The 16,700-nt window shown below is 46.0% G+C and overlaps 1 protein-coding gene across 1 annotated transcript in view; it reads right to left on the reverse strand.

Moving 5' to 3' along the window:
- Positions 1 to 1,372: 1,372 nt before the first annotated feature.
- Positions 1,373 to 16,700, reverse strand: part of GXYLT2 (glucoside xylosyltransferase 2) — a 108,002-nt gene continuing 92,674 nt past the window's right edge. Inside the window, exons 6-7 of the mRNA XM_053599051.1 lie at positions 10,488 to 10,660; positions 1,373 to 1,615 (exon numbers count right to left, since the gene is read on the reverse strand). Of these exons, the coding sequence (XP_053455026.1) occupies positions 1,433 to 1,615; positions 10,488 to 10,660 (356 nt within the window). The 3' untranslated portion in view covers positions 1,373 to 1,432. The remainder of the gene's footprint in view (positions 1,616 to 10,487; positions 10,661 to 16,700) is intronic.

The raw sequence follows: 16,700 nt of genomic DNA on the forward strand, positions 1-16,700 counted from the left end.
TTGATTTTGGTACATTGGCCCATATTTTCTCTTTCTTTTTATTTTGCTTTCAACCATGATCAATCAAGAAGGCTCATATTTTCTACAATTTGTTTCACAAATATTGATCACTTTTTTTTTTTTTTTTTTTGTAGAGACAGAGTCTCACTTTATGGCCCTCGGTAGAGTGCCGTGGCCTCACACAGCTCACAGCAACCTCCAACTCCTGGGCTTAGGCGATTCTCTTGCCTCAGCCTCCCGAGTAGCTGGGACTACAGGCGCCCACCACAATGCCCGGCTATTTTTTGGTTGCAGTTTGGCCGGGGCCGGGTTTGAACCCGTCACCCTCGGTATATGGGGCCGGCGCCTTACCGACTGAGCCACAGGCGCCGCCCTATTTATCACTTTTTAAACAGCTGTGTGGGAGAGCCAATTACACAGAAAGTGTCTCAAGAATGCTGGATAAATAAACACCTCAGATACCACTGAAATGGTCACACACTTAACAGGAATTATAAGGCTCAGAAAAGTTTGTTTCATAGCTAGCTAGACCTGCTTGAACAATGCTAAGTGCATAATTATATATATATATATAATATTTTTTTTTTTTTTGGAGACAGAATCTCATTCTGTCCCTTTGATTGGAGCGCCATGATGTCACAACTCACAGCAACCTCAAACTCTTGGGCTCAAACGATTCTCTTGCCTCAGCCTCCCAAGTATCTGGGACTATAGGCACCTACCATGATACCCCGCTAGTTTTTCTATGTTTAGGAGACAGGGGTCTAGCTCTTGCTCAGGCTGGTCTCGAGCTACTGAACTCAAGCAATTCACTGGTCTCTGTCATTTTTTTGTTAGAACTAGGTTCTCAGTCTCACTATGTGCTCAAAAACTTGTGACCACACGTGATCCTCCCACCTCAGCCTTCCTAGTTGCTGGAAGTATAGGCGTCATGCTCATTTTTGTTTGTTTTTAAGCAGAGATAAATAGCATTTTGGAAAAAATTACAGTAAAGCATATTCCCTTTTCTTTTCTTTTGTAGAGACAGAGTCTCACTTTATCGCCCTTGGTAGAGTGCCGTGACATCACACAGCTCACAGCAACCTCCAACTCCTGGGCTTAGGAGATTCTCTTGCCTCAGCCTCCCGAGTAGCTGGGACTACAGGCGCCCGCCACAACACCCAGCTGGTTTTTGTTGCAGTTTGGCCAGGGTGGGGTTTGAATCCGCCACCCTTGATATGTGGGGCCAGCACCCTACCCATTGAGCCACAAGCACTGCCCAGCATATTCCCTTTTAAGGGCAATTCATTAGCAAAATCTAACTAGATGTTTTAAACTCAACAGTCATGGAGCACCATTAAATATCACACACAAAAAGATCCAGGCAGCCTGAAGATTAGTATTTCCTTCTTGATCATAAGACATCTAAATGACTTGCAACAAGGTAAAATATTCAGTGCATCTGGTTGGGGCCAACACGGATGATGACATGTTTCTCATAAGCCCTTTTCATTGTCTTCTCAATTTGCTTCAGAAAAACTTGCGGGATTCGTCCACATAAAGTGTGCACAGTCTCCAAAAACTTCAGCTGCAGAGGGTAATACATGGATTGAAAGAGATTATCTTGAAAAGGAAACTGAAAGATGATAAAAAAAAAGAAAAGGAAAAAGTTTATTTTAGTTACTGAAATAGCAAGTTCAATGCAAATTATTTATACTAAGAAATGACACGGGAGAATTAGCGTAAGCACTAAGGCACAAGACTATGTGTTCTTAAACAAGTGAACACTATGGATGCAGCCCTCTATGGATCTACGTTCAAATCTGGACTCATCCATGCAAATGCAGGCTATCATTTAACCTCTCTGGACCTCAGTTTCTTTCCTTTTTTTGATACAGAGTCTCACTATGTCGCCCTCAGTAGAGCACGGTGGTGTCACAGCTCACAGCAACCTTAAACTCTTGGGCTTAAGCAATTCTCTTGCCTCAGTCTCACAAGGAGCTGGGACTACAGGTGCCTGCCACAACGCCCAGCTATTTTTTGTCATTGCTGTTTAGCTGGCCACGGCCGGTTTCGAACCCACCAGCATTAGGTGTATGTGGCTGGCACTGTAACCATTGTGCTACAGGTGCCAAGCCTGGACCTCAGTTTCTTTACTTCCTTTTTTTTTGAGCAGAGTCTCACGTAGTCGCCCTTGTTAGAGTGCCATGGCATCATAGCTCACAGCAACGTCTAACTCCTAAGCTCAAGTGATTTTCTTGCCTCAGCCTTCCAAGTAGCTGGTGCCCGCTGCAGTGCCCTGCTATTTTTAGAAATGTGGTCTCACTCTGGCTTAGGCTGGTCTCAAACTTGTGAGCTCAGGGGCAATCTACCGCCCCAGCCTCCCAGAGCACTAGGATTACAGGTGTTAGCCACGGCACCTGGCCAGTTTCTCTACTTCTTCTTCTTCTTTTTTTTTTAGTAGAGACAAAGTCTCACTTTATTGCCCTCAGTAGAGTGCCGTGGCATCACACAGCTCACAGCAACCTCCAACTCCTGGACGTAGGTGATTCTCTTGCCTCAGCCTCCTGAGTAGCTGGGTAGCTGGGACTACAGGCACCCCCCGACAACGCCTGGGTATTTTTTTTGTTGCAGTTTGGCCGGGGCTGGGTCCGAACCCGCCACCCTCGGCATATGGGGCCGGCGCCCTACTCACTGAGCCACTGGCGCCGCCCTCATTTTTCTTTTTTAAATGTATACATTTATTTCCTTTCCTTTTGTTCTTTATTATCTTTTATTATTTTTTTTTTTAGAGAGAGTCTCATTTTGTCGCCCTCCGTAGAGTGCTGTGCCGTCTCAACTCACAGCAACCTCCAGCTCTTGGGCTTAGCCAATTCTCTTGCCTCAGCCTCCCGAGTATCTGGGACTACAGGTGCCGCCACAACACCCAGCTATTTTTTTGTTGCAGTTTGGCTGGGGCCAGGTTCGAACCTGCCACCCTTGGTACATGGGACCTGCGCCCTACGAGCCACACGTGCCGCCCTATCTTTTATCTTTTTATAAGAGACAGGGTCTTGTTCTATTGCCCAGGCTAGAGTGCAATGGCATAATCATGGCTCACTGTAAATTCAAACTCCAGGGCTCAAGTGATCATCCTGCCTTAGCCTCCTGAGTAGCTAGGACTATAGGTGTGTGGCACTGCACCCTGGGAATTTTATTTTATTTTATTTTGTTTAGAGATGGGGTTTTGTTATGTTGCCCAGGCTGGTCTCAAATTCTGGGGCTCTAGCAATCCTTCTTCCTTGGCCTCCCAAAAGTGCTGGGATTACAGGCATGAACCACCAAACCCTGCCTGAAACAATCTGGATGAAGAAACGTTAGGTTTTGTCCATGGTCAAATATCCATCCTTGATGAGGACTTTTTTTTTTGAGTCAGAGTCTGACACTGTCACCCTCAGTAGATTGCCGTGGCATCACAGCTCATAGCAACCTCCAGCTCTTGGGCTTAGGCGATTCTTTTGCCTCGGCCTCCTGAGTAGCTGGGACTACAGGCGCCCGCCACAACGCCTGGCTATTTTTTTATTACAGTTTGGCTGGGGCCAAGTTCGAACCTACCACCCCTGGTATACGGGGCCAGCACCCTACTCACTGAGCCACAAGCGCTGCCCAAGGGCACTTTTTTTTTTTTGCAGTTCTGCAGTTTTGTCTGGGGCTGGGCTTGAACCTGCCACCCTCAGTATATGGGGCCAGCGGCCTACTCCTTGAACCATAGGTGCCACCTAGGGGACTTTTTTTTTTTGAGACAGAGTCTCATGTCACCTTGGGTAGAATGCCATAGAATCATCATCATAAATCATAGCAACCTCAAACCCCTGGTCTCTCCTCTTGCCTCCGTCTCCTGAGTAGCTGGGACTACAGGTGCCCACCATGACTTCGGTCTAGTTTTTCTATTTTTAGTAGAGATGGGATCTTGCTCCTGAACTCCTGAGCTCAAGCAATCCACCTGCCTGGGCCGTCCCAGTGCTAGGATTATAGGTGTGAGCCACATGAGGACATTTAATATGAAAAGACTTCTAGAAAAAAAGGGAGAAAAGAAAGGTTAAAAGTCGGTACTCTCTTTCTGAGAGCAGAATGGGTAGTGTCTGGTTTCTTAGAAAAAAATATTAATCCCTTTAAAGTTCATTGGAAACATTGCTTAAATCACGTTTATCAGAAATGTCCATTGCTTCCTGGAAGGATATCGTGCATTATATAATGCAAGAAGGTTCTGTCCCAGATGAAATTTGGGACAATTTTTTCCTCTTTTTTTCTCCCTTTTTTGGGGGGGTGGGAGGCAATATTTTTTTACTGTGCAATTGTTTTGTTTTGTTTTTTTATCATTTAAAGAGACAGGGTCTCACTGCTCTGTCTTCCAGGCTAGAGTGCAGTGGTACAATCACAGCAACTTCAAACTCCTGAGCTCAGATAATCCACCCCTGTCAGCTTCTTGAGCTGCTGAATCTACACACTACCATACCTGAATAATTTTTTAATTTTTGGTGGAGATAGAGTTTTGCTATGTTATCAAGCTGGTCTCAAACCTGGCCTTCAGTGATCTTCCCACCTCTGCTCCCAAAGAGCTGGAATTATAGGCTACTCCTGACCCCATCATGCAATTTAAACCACTGATTAAACCTCCTGAGGCCAGGTCTGAAGCCCGTTTACAACTCTATCCCCATCAAGGGGAACAGAATAGGTCAAAACTTTGTGGAGTCACCCTTGATTCTTTTCTTTTCCCAACATCCTTCACTCAATCCATCAGCAAGTTCTGTACACTGTATGGACAATACATCCCAAACACGGCCACTTCTTCCTGTCTTTCTGCAGCCATGCAAGCCCATGCCAGCCCCACTGCTAACCTGGAAGGCTGCGATCAGTCTCACAAATAATCTTGTGTTTTCACTTTTTTTTTTTTTTTTTGTAGAGACAGAGTCTCACTGTACCACCCTCAGTAGAGTGCCGTGGCGTCACACGGCTCACAGCAACCTCTAACTCTTGGGCTTACGCGATTCTCTTGCCTCAGCCTCCCGAGCAGCTGGGACTACAGGCGCCCGCCACAACGCCCGGCTATTATTCTGTTGCAGTTTGGCCGGGGCTGGGTTTGAACCCACCACCCTCGGCATATGGGGCTGGCGCCCTACTCACTGAGCCACAGGCGCCGCCCTCACTTTTTTTTTTTTTGAGACAAGAGTCTCACTTTGAGTGCCCTGGCATCATAGCTTGTAGCGATCTCAACCTCTTGGACTCAAGCAATTCTCTTGCCTCAGCCTCCCAAGTAGCTGGGACTACAGGCACCTGCCGCAATGCCTGGCTGTTTTTGAGATGGGGGTCTCCCTCTTGCTCAGGCTGGTCTCAAACTCATGAGCTCAGGCAATCCACCAGCCTCAGCCTCCCAAGTGCGAGGCGTGTACCCCTTCCACTATATGTCACCAAAGTGATTTTTTTTTTTTTTTTTGAGACAGAGTCTTACTCTGTCGACCTGGGTAGAGTGCTATGACATCATAGCTCACAGAAACCTCAAACTCCTGGGCTCAAGAGATCCTCCTGCCTCAGTCTCCTGAATAGCTGAGACTATAACTGCCCGCTACACCACCCACCTAGTTTTTCTATTTTTAGTAGATGTAGTCGAGTTCTTGCTCAGGCTGGTTTTGACCTCCAGAGCTCAGGCAATCCACCCTCCATAGCCTCCCAGAATGCTGGGATTACAGGCATGAACCACATAACATGGCCTAAGGTGATATTTTTAAATATAAATCACAGACTATCACTTTCCCAAAGGGTTTCCACTGCAACTAGAATAACTTGTTCTAAAGGCTCAAGGTGATCTGGAACAACTCCTCACTTGTTCTAAAGGCTCAAGGTGATCTGGAACGCTCCTGTCTTTCCTTATTCTTGTGACCTCTTCCCTGTCCTTGGCTACCCCAAATTCATTCCACCTTAGGGATTCTGCCCTGATTATTTCTTCGGCTTAGCAGGATCTTCCTCAGATTTCCCTGCAGCTGCCTCCATCTGACCAAGTCTCATCCTTGTCCATCCCTTCCCCATGACTCTGACCAAGACTCATCCCTGTCCATCCCTTCCCCATGACCCCAGCCAGGGCACACTTCTCTCCATCCTGGGACTCTGAACTCATATCCTGCTATTTTTACACCTTTTTAACACTTTTCCCTATGTCAGAAGACTTTCTTTGTTTTTTTTTTATTTTGGCCAGGGCTAGGTTTGAACCTGCCACCTCTAGGCATATGGGACTGGCGCCCTACTCCTTGAGCCACAGGGCCGCCCGACTTTGTTTTTGAGTATCATCCTGTTTCCTACTAGAATATGTTTCTTGAGGACTAGGGGACTCATCTTGTTAACTACTGAATTCCTAGAAACTGGTGTTATTCCTGCATAAAATAGGTGCTTCATAAATGACCGTCAAGAGAATTTATGGGCTCAGTGCCCATAGCTCAGTGGTTATGGCGCCAGCCATATACACCAGGGCTGGAGGGTTCAAGCCCAGCTGGGGCCTGCTAAACAACAATGACAACTGCAACAAAAAATAGCTGGGCATTGTGGAGGGTGCCTGTAGTCCCAGCTACTTGGGACGCTGAGGCAAGAGAACCACTTGAGCCAAAGAGTCTGAGGTTGCTGTGAGCTGGGAAGACACGGTACTCTACCAAGGGTGACATAGTGAGACTCTGTCTCAAAAAAAAAGAGAGAGAGAGAGAATTTATGGATAAAATGTCATTTATTTCTTTTTTTGTAGACTTTTTTAAAAATAGAGATAAGGGCTGGGTGTGGTGGCTCACATCTGTAATCCTAGCACTCTGGAAGGGCAAGGTGAAGGATTTCTTGAGTTCAGGAGTTCGAGACCAGCCTGTACAAGAGGGAGACCCCTTCTCTACTAAAAATAAAAAAATTAGCTGGGTGTGGTAGTGGCTGCCTATAGTCCCAGCTATTTGGGAGGCTGAGGCAGGAAGATCACTTGAGCCCAGGAATCTGAGGTTGCTATGAAGTAGGCTGAGGAAAACACATTCTATCTTAAGCAACAGAGTCAGACTCTGTCTCAAAAGAAATAAAGTAGGCCAGGCAAAGTGGCTAACGCCTGTGAGCTATGACGATGCCAGGGCACTCTACCCAGGGTGACAGATTGAGAAGACTCTGTCTCAAAATAAATAAATAAATATATAAAATAAAATAAGATATAAAGTAAAGTAAAATAAAATAGATATGGGGTATCACTCTGTTGCTCAGGCTGGGCTGGACTCAAACTCTTGACCTCAAATGATTCTGCAACCAAAGCTTCCAAAAGTGCTGGGATTGGCTCAGCACCGTAGCACAGTGGTTATGGTGCCAGCCACATACACCGAGGCTGCTGGGTTTGAACCTGGCCTGGGCCTGCTAAACAACAATAACAACTGCAACAAAAAATAGCCGAGCACTGTGGCAGGCAACTGTAGTCCCAGCTACTCAGGAGGCTGAGGCAAGAGAATCACTTAAGCCCAAGAGTTTGAGGTTGCTATAAGCTGTGATACCATAGCACTCTACCAAGGGCGACAAAGTGAGACTCTGTCTCAAAAAAAGAAAAAAAAAGTGCTGGGATTACAAGAACGAGTCACCACACCCAGCCTAAGAATGTCTATCTGATGGATGACTTTCTTTGGGTCATGATAGGAAGAAATTGCACTGCCCCTCTGTGACCTCACTAAACCAATCAGACTTAACTTTTAAGTAACAAACTTGTTTTTCAGTTGCCATGGATCTCCAGGTTGAAGGTCACATAACCTCGGCATGCCCAGATGAACCAAGCCTGCAACCAAGGGTGGAACCTAAAATGCTCTACAGAAGAGCAAGGACCTAATTCAGAATCCACACTACATGGCAGGATCCATGATCCAATCAGATTGAGTCCTGACACCCCATGGCAGGATGTAGCCGGGGTATGTTTCCTGGCATCACTCCATCTCAAGATCCTATCAGATCATGCTTCATTACCCTCACGGAAGTCTGGAAGGCCTATAAGAATGTGGGTATTAAGTAACCTAGATAACCAATGACCAATAGAAAGAGACCAAAGACCAATAGGAAAGGGCAATACTGCCTGGAGGTACAGAGAAGCCAATGAAAGACTTGCCATCAAATTTCAAATGGAGCGGTATTTATACCCCTACACTAGCCTTTGTGTTTCCATCTCTCTCACCTCTGCTCCTTCATGAGAGGGACCCACTTCCAACTCTCTTTGGAAATGTGCTAAATTTTCTCTTTGTTCCTCCTAAATAAAATCTCTTTGTTACCTTGAAACTTGTGCAGGTGACTTTTGCTTTCTATCCACACTGCCTGTGCTGCTCCAGTTTTATTTTCAGTTTACTCACTTTTGCTTTCAGTAATCACAGTGCCTGGGATGAACTTTCAAGCTCAGCCAAGTAACTGAAACAAGTGAACCGGGACCCCGACCCCCAATCCCCTCCATTTGGGAGGTAACACCTTCGTGCGAACATATAACACATAGGGTTAGGATGTGTGTGCACATGAGACAGACACAGAGAGAGAAGAAAGAGAACAAGAAAGAGACCATTTTCTAAGAGAGATGAAGGGGAAAGAGAAAAAATGATACAGACAGAAAAATATAAACAGGAAGAGAGAGAAAAAGTGAAAAACTGTGAATGAGGTAGAGAAAGAGATAAGCTTGAAATTGAAACATGAAAACAACTTCCAGCAATCTCAAACTCGGAGACTCACGTTCTCGTCCCATCTCAGCCTCCTGAGTAGCTGGGACCACAGTTGTGTGTCAGCATGCCCAGCTAATTTTCCTATTTTTAGTAGAGATGGAGTCTTGATATGTTGCTTAGGCTGTTCTTGAACTCCTGACCGCAAGTGATCCTTCTGCCTCAAAGTGCTAGGATTTGGACTGTACCCAGCCAGCCCACATATTTTACAAAAATAGGCAGCCGAGAAGATTTGGCCTAAGTTTGCTCCTCCTGCCTTAGGTCTTAGAATTAGGGGTTTCAAAAGGGTAATGTCTAAAAGTACCTGTTACTGGTTTTCCCTTAGCAATCTGAAGATAAGAGGTAATGAGAAATACAGCATTTTCCAAAGCCTGGAAGGCAAAGTACTAGCATGATGTGATTTTAGGGGCAAATCATGAAGTAAATTCTTTTCAGTCTTCCCATTTACTACAAGAAGAGAGTTCACATGAAAGTCTTCAACTCCTCCTCAAACTTGCTCGTCTTTTTCTTTTTTGAGATGGGAGTCTTGTTATATTGTCCTGGCTGGTCTCCAATACCTGAGGTCAAGATATTCTCTTGCCTCAGCAAGATTATAGGCATGTACTACCATACCTGGCTAATTAAAAAAAATTTTTTTTAAAATGGGGTCTTGCCGGCTCGGTGCCTGTGGCTCAAGCGGCTAAGGTACCAGCCACATACACCTGAGCTGGCGAGTTCGAATCCAGCCTGGGCCTGCCAAACAACAATGATGGCTGCAACCAAAAAATAGCCGGGCATTGTGGCGGGCGCTTGTAGTCCCAGCTACTTGGGAGGTGGAGGCAAGAGAATCACTTAAGCCCAGGAGTTGGAGGTTGCTGTGAGCTGTGATGCCATAGCACTCTACCCAGGGCGACAGCTTGAGCCTCTGTCTCAAAAAAAAAAGGGGGGGGGTGTCTTGCTCTATTATCCAGGTGGTCTCAAATTACTGGGCTCCAGCAGTCATCCTACCTCAGCCTCTCACTGGGATTACAAGTGTGCACTACTGGGCCCAAAGCATTGTAGTTTTCTTGGAGAATTGCAGGTAAGGACTCAGGCCAGCCATGTGCACATACACATCTGCATTCTCAGCTCATGCATCTTCATTAGGGGGAATCTTGGTTGAAGCACTTTTTTCCACTTTGACTCAGTTCCACTCCTGTTCCCTTCTTTCCTCTACCCCATGTCCCTAGCCTATGGGACCACAAAGATGCAGGAATATTTCCTTTCCTACCATCTGTGCTACATCCACATCACCTCACTCAGTACCTTGTTGTGGAGAAAATATGGAACACCGGGAGGTGGAACTTCTTTTTGCCTCTTGCTTGCTCTGTTGCAGTTGAGTAAATAGTCTTGATTGATACTTCCAGTTTAGCTCCTTGTCCTAACTGACCACCTTAACGCCTGCAACTGCTGGAATTGATAACCATACAATCTATTTACCTTAAACTGAACGCATCATTTTATTTTTATTTTATTATCTTTACACTAATGTATTACCATTTGCTAGAGTGAGTGGAATAGGAATTCTCTTCTTGACATGAAATTTCCTCCTAAATTTATTTAAGTCAAAAATATTGAGTGAGAAGTGGAAATAAATCAAGGGTGGATACAACATAGTATTGGGTGGCTAGTGGATATAGGGACTGAAGTTGGACAAAACTGGTATAACTCAATGCTTTGGGAACTTCAGAGGGACTGATGACCAAAGTGCTGCTTCCTGTTGATAAGCACGTGTCTGCTGAACAGTGGCAAAAAGACACTTACGTCCCTCACTGCTTCATAGAGTGCTTTGAAAGTCGGCTGCTTATCATCATGGTAGACGCCTCTGTTCCCGTGCAGAACAGACACACCTTCGCGCTCGGCCTCTTTGCAGTTGCTCCCATACATGCAGTGATCAGGACGGTAGTTCCACTGGCAGGGGAACACATAGAGACACTCTGGTGGTGACAAGAGAAAGACATATGTCCACAGTCAGTGCCAACTCTCACCTGCATGTCTGGCAATTAAACTAACATTTCCATGAACTGTACACAGCATATGATTTCAATGTTCAGGAGTGTGTTTGGGATGCATAGGCCAGTTTCATCACATTCGTTAAAATTCTGAGGCCCAGAAGTGAAGGGGTACACAGTGATGAGGTAGGTTTCATCCAGCAAAGGAACGAAGTATAGCACCTTGAGGAAGAAGGCAAGCAAGGACATCGGAACACCTGGGTCAAATCCCAACTCTCGTTCAAAACCAGGAACTCTAGTCTAGTCGCGTAACTTCCCTGCACTTCAGTCTCCACATCTTTAAGATGGGAATAACATGCTGGGCACAGCAGCTCACACCTGTAATCCTAACACTCTGGGAGGCCGAGGTGGGTGCATTGCTTGAGCTCAAGAGCTCAAGATCAGCCTGAGCAAGGTGAGAACCAGTGTCTATTAAAAATAAAATAGCCAGGTATTGTGGTTCTCTGTAGCCACCGTAGTCCCAGCTACTCAGTAGGTTGAGGCAGGAGGATCACTTGAGCCCAAGGGTTGGAGGTTGCTGCAAGCTATGACACCACAGCATTCGACTCAGGGTGACGGAGTGAGATTTTGTCTCAAAAAAATAAATCAATAAAATGGGAATAACAGGATTTCCCGCTTATTTTGATGATTATATTTTAAACATACATGTAAAATGCTTAGCAGAGTGTCAATTACATGATAGTGTTCAATAGTCATAGTAGCTATAATCAATTGTTTGGAAAGGTTTTGTGAAATGGACAAACCCCCAAAATATAGAAGCAGACTCCGCCTCAGATTAAAAACAAACAAAACAAAACAAAAAAGATAAAAAGCCCCATCTACAACAGAAAAGGGAAAATTGCAAAGCAAAAAACAAACAAAAAGTTGCCTAAAAGTCCCCTGCCAAAGTGACTATACACTCATGGCTATATGTGTGCATGTATGTGTACACGTGTTCTTATCTCTAAAACAAGTAGTTCTAGGGTGGTGCCTGTGGCTCAAAGGGGCAGGGCGCCGGCCCCATATGCCGGAGGTGGTGGGTTCAAACCCAGCCCCGGCCAAAAACTGCAACAAAAAAGAAAAAGTAGTTCTAGGTGGTAGCTATCTCCTATTTGGCATCATGGCCACCCTCAGATCCCTTGTGAAGCCCAAAACTATCAAAAAGAGGACCAAGAGGCTGGGTATGGTGGCTCACACCTGTAATTCTAGCACTGTGGGAAGCCAAGGCTAGTGGATTGGTTGAGCTCTGGAGTTCAAGACCAGCCTGAGCAAGAGTGAGACCCTGTCTCTACTAAAAATAGAAAAATCTGGGCGGCGCCTGTGGCTCAATGGGTAGGGAGCCGGTCCCATATGCAGGAGGTGGCGGGTTCAAGCCCAGCCCCGGCCAAAAATAAAAAAAAATAAAAAAAATAAAAAAAAAATAGAAAAATCAACCAGGCATTGTGGTGTGCACCTATAGTCACAGTTACTCAGGTGGCTGAAGCAGGAGGATCCCTTGAGCCCAAGAGTTTCAGGTGTCTGTGAGCTATGATGCCACAGCACTTTATCCAGTGGGATGGAGTGAGACTCCGCCTCAAAAAAAAAAAAAGAAAGAAAGAAAAGAGGACCTGGGCGGTGCCTGTGGCTCAGTGAGTAGGGCACTGGCCCCATATAGGGTGGTGGGTTCGAGCCTGGCCCTAGCCAAACTGCAACAAAAAAAGCCAGGTGTTGTGGCGGGTGCCTGTAGTCCCAGTTACTTGGGAGGCTGAGGCAAGAGTATCGCCTAAGCCCAAGAGCTGGAGGTCGCTGTGAGCTGTGATGCCAGGGCACTCTACCGAGGGCAACGAAGTGAGACTCTGTCTCTGAAATAAAAATAAAAAAGAGGACCAAGAAGTTTATCCAGCACCGGTCAGACCAATATGTCAAAATTTAAAATTATGTACAATTGGCGGAAACCCAAGGGTATTGACAACAGGGATTGGAGAAGTGGTTGAAGAATCTTCAGGGACCAGATCTTGATGATCAATATTGGTTATGGGAGCAACATAAAAACAAAGTACATGCTTTCATCAAGGAGCTGGAAGTGCCACTGAGGTGCAGCAGATCTCAGTGTGTGGAGATTGCTCACGTTTCCTCCAAAGGCCGTTGTGGAGAGAGCAGCCCAGCTGGCCATCAGAGTCACTAATACCAATGCTGAGCTGTGCTCATGTGTACATTTTATTTGTGTTTAAATAAAACCATACGAATTGAAAAAAAAAAAGTAGTAGTTCTTTTTTTTTTTTTTGAGACTGAGTCTTATTATGTTGTCCTCAGGAGAGTGCCGTGGCATCACAGTTCACAGCAACCTCCAATTCCTGGGCTTATTAGGCGATCCTCTTGCCTCAGCCTCCCAAGTAGCTGGGACTACAGGAGCTCGCCACAACACTTAGGTATTTTTTTTTTTTTTGTGGTTTTTGGCCGGGGCTAAGTTTGAACCCGCCACCTCTGGCATATGGGACCGGCGCCCTACTCCTTGAACCACAGGCACCGCCCAACACTTGCCTATTTTTTGTTGTTGTTGCAATTTGGCTGGGGCTGGGTTGGAACCCACTACTCAGTATATGGGGGCAGAGCCCTACCCACTGAGCCACAGGTGCCGCTCAAAAAAGTGTAGTTTTTAACCAGGGGAGATTTTTCCCTTTCTCCACTTCCCCGGGTCTCTTGGCAATATTTGGAGGGGGATAATGTTGGTTGTTATACCAGGCAAGGGTGCTGCTGACATCTGGTAGGTGCTCTGAACATCCTGAAAGGACCAGCGATGCTCTAAATACCCTACAAGGAAGTAGTGCTGCTGTTGAGAAACTCTGCTCTAATCCTGTTGGATTCAGAAAGCTTTCCTTGGTGACTAGGATCATACGATCAGCAATAAGTTCATGATCCCCTAATTTCCTGGCTCCTCAGCTGGATGACTTTTAGGGCTGTGTGACAGGAGTATGGATCAAAGCTTTCTGCAAACATATGTCACTGATCACGTGAAAGGCCTAGTGAAAGTGCACAAAAGGATTACAGTAAATCAATTATAGTACCACTAGTGGAAAAGCAACTTCAAGAAGAGCTCATTCATTGGATTGAAGGCATTCTCTTCTCCTAAAAGGATCGCTGCTTGGAGATGACTTACAGAAAGCTTGAAGATGCAAAGCAAAGAATGAGAAGATTATCACACATCCCATCTAGCAGATTGTGTATGATGTGTCCGTGGTCCAGACCAGTGACATCCAGGCACTCTCTTGCAAATTCCTAATTGCTCACAACCATGAGATCTTCTTTTTCTCAGGAGAATTCCATTCCATCATGATGTTCCTCTATACTTGTGTTTACCTCCACATTTGCACATCACGCCTGGCCAAGTGAATAGTTTTAAAATTCCAAATCCTCAAAATCTCACACCGCAGAAATCATTTAAAAGTATGTTTCTGGAGGCCAAGCATGGTGGCTCAGGCCTGTAATCCTAGCACTCTGGAAGGCGGAGGAGGGCGGATCACTTGAGCTCACGAGTTTGAAACCAGCCTGAGGGAGAGCCAGACCCTATCTCTAAAAAATAGCCAGACGTTGTGGCAGGCGCCTGTAGTCCCAGCTACCGAGGAGGCTGAAGCAACTCTCTGAGCCCAAGAGTTTGAGGTTGCTGGGAGCAATAATGCATGCCATGGCATTCAGGCCCAGGGCAACTGAGTGAGACTCTGTCTAAAAAAAAAAAAAAAAAGTTTTTGAAGGCAACCTATCTTCGAACCTTTGGTCTTTGCTATATTTTTCTCATTTTATATACAGTACATAAAGAAGACTGTTAACTGATTATCGATGAGTCTGAAATACCCGCAGCTGCAGGAGTCTACATTTACTTCTAGAACCTCAGGACTACTTGCAAAGTACATGCAAATTGATCTTGGAGGCTCTAAAATTATGAAATAATTTATGCTTAACCATTTAAAAAATTGTTTTTCAGGGTCTCAGTCTGTTACCCAGGCTGAAGTGCAATGGCACAATAACAGTTCACTGCAGTCTCAAATTCTGAGCTTGAAAGCTCCTCTCACCTCCGCCTCCCAAGTAGCTTCAACTACAGGCATGGTGCATGTGTGTTTTTTTGTTTTTTTTTTTTTTTAGTAGAGACCAGACTCTTGCTGTTTGCGCCCAGGTTGGTCTCTAATTCCTGGCCTCAAGCAATCCTCCTGCGTTCGGTCCCCAAAGTTACTGGGATTACAAGCATGAGCCACCATACCTGGCTTGTCGGGTCATTCCTTATTTCCTGGTTATATAGGTTTGCTACCTGCTTTCTATGCTGTATCAACAGAATGAAGGCTATTTGATTGTACTATTTTCTTTTTTTTTTTGTAGAGACAGAGTCTCACTGTACCGCCCTCGGGTAGAGTGCCGTGGCGTCACACGGCTCACAGCAACCTCTAACTCTTGGGCTTACGTGATTCTCTTGCCTCAGCCTCCCGAGCAGCTGGGACTACAGGCACCCGCCACAACGCCCGGCTATTTTTCTGTTGCAGTTTGGCCGGGGCTGGGTCCGAACCGGCCACCCTCGGCATATGGGGCCGGCGCCTTACTCACTGAGCCCCAGGCGCCGCCCTTTTTTTTTTTTGATACACAGTCTTACTCTGACACCCTGGGTAGAGTGCCATGGCCTCATAGCTCACAGCAGCCTCAAACTCCTAGGCTCAGGAGATCCTCCTGCCTCAGTCTCCCAAGTAGCTGGAAATATAGGCTCCTGCCATAACGCCCGGGTATGACTGTATTAGTAATAGTGTTTTTTCTTTTTTTTGTAGAGACAGAGTCTCACTGTACCTCCCTCGGGTAGAGTGCCGTGGCGTCACACGGCTCACAGCAACCTCTAACTCTTGGGCTTACGCGATTCTCTTGCCTCAGCCTCCCAAGTAGCTGGGACTACAGGCGCCCGCCACAATGCCCAGCTATTTTTTGGTTGCAGTTTGGCCGGGGCTGGGTTTGAACCCGCCACCCTCGGTACATGGAGCCAGCGCCTTACTCACTGAGCCACAGGCGCCGCCCAATAGTGTTTTTTCTTAAATGTGCCATCATGGAACTGAACTCTCCTAGCCTTTTCTTCTTCCTTCCTCCAGAATGTACCTTGTTCCAGAAAAACGCAAATTTTTTTTTTTTTTTTTTTTGAGACAGAGTCTGATTTTGTAGCCCTCGGTAGAGTGCCATGGCATCACAGCTCACAGCAACCTCCAACTCCTGGGCTTAAGTGATTCTCTTGCCTCAGCCTCCCGAGTAGCTGGGACTACCGGTGCCTACCACAATGCCCGGCTATTTTTGTTGCAGTTGCCACTGCTGTTTTAGCTAGCCGGGGCTGGGTTTGAACCCGCCACCCTCGGGATATGGGGCCAGCGCCCTTACCCACTGAGCCACAGGCGCCACCCCCCCTTTTTTTTAAGCAGAGTCTCAAGCTGTCCCCCTGGATAGAGTGCCATGGTGTTAAACAGCTCATAGCAACCTCAAACTCTCAGGCTTAAGTGATTCTCTTGCCTCAGCCTCCCAAGTAGCTGGGAGCCCACCACAATGCTTGGCTATTTTGTTGTTGTTGTTGTTGTAGTTGTCATTGTTGTTTAGCAGGCCCAGACAAGATTTGAACCCGCCAGCCCCAGTGCTCGTGGCCAGCACTGAGCAACAGGCGCCAAGCAACAATTCATTTTTTGAGACTTTCTGATTACACAATCTAAGGAAGCTCTTCTCTCTTCCAGCCTTGATGGTCTCTTTCTCAGTCCCTCATTTGTTTCCTTCATACATTCATCACAATTTACGTCTTTGAATAGTCTAGTTATTATCCTTCAGGAGTCTGCCTCTTCCCACAGCAGGTAGGTCTTGTGAAAACAGGAACTTTGTCTCTCATCTGATGTATATCTCTGGCACTGAGCCCTGTGGCTGCCATGCAGTAGGTGCTCAAAAAATATCTGCTGAATGAATCTCTTTTACCCTCTGCTGTATGCATCTTTTTATTTTGTTTTCT

This window comes from Nycticebus coucang, chromosome 8 (assembly GCF_027406575.1).
Source record: "Nycticebus coucang isolate mNycCou1 chromosome 8, mNycCou1.pri, whole genome shotgun sequence".
Classification (NCBI taxonomy): domain Eukaryota; kingdom Metazoa; phylum Chordata; class Mammalia; order Primates; family Lorisidae; genus Nycticebus; species Nycticebus coucang.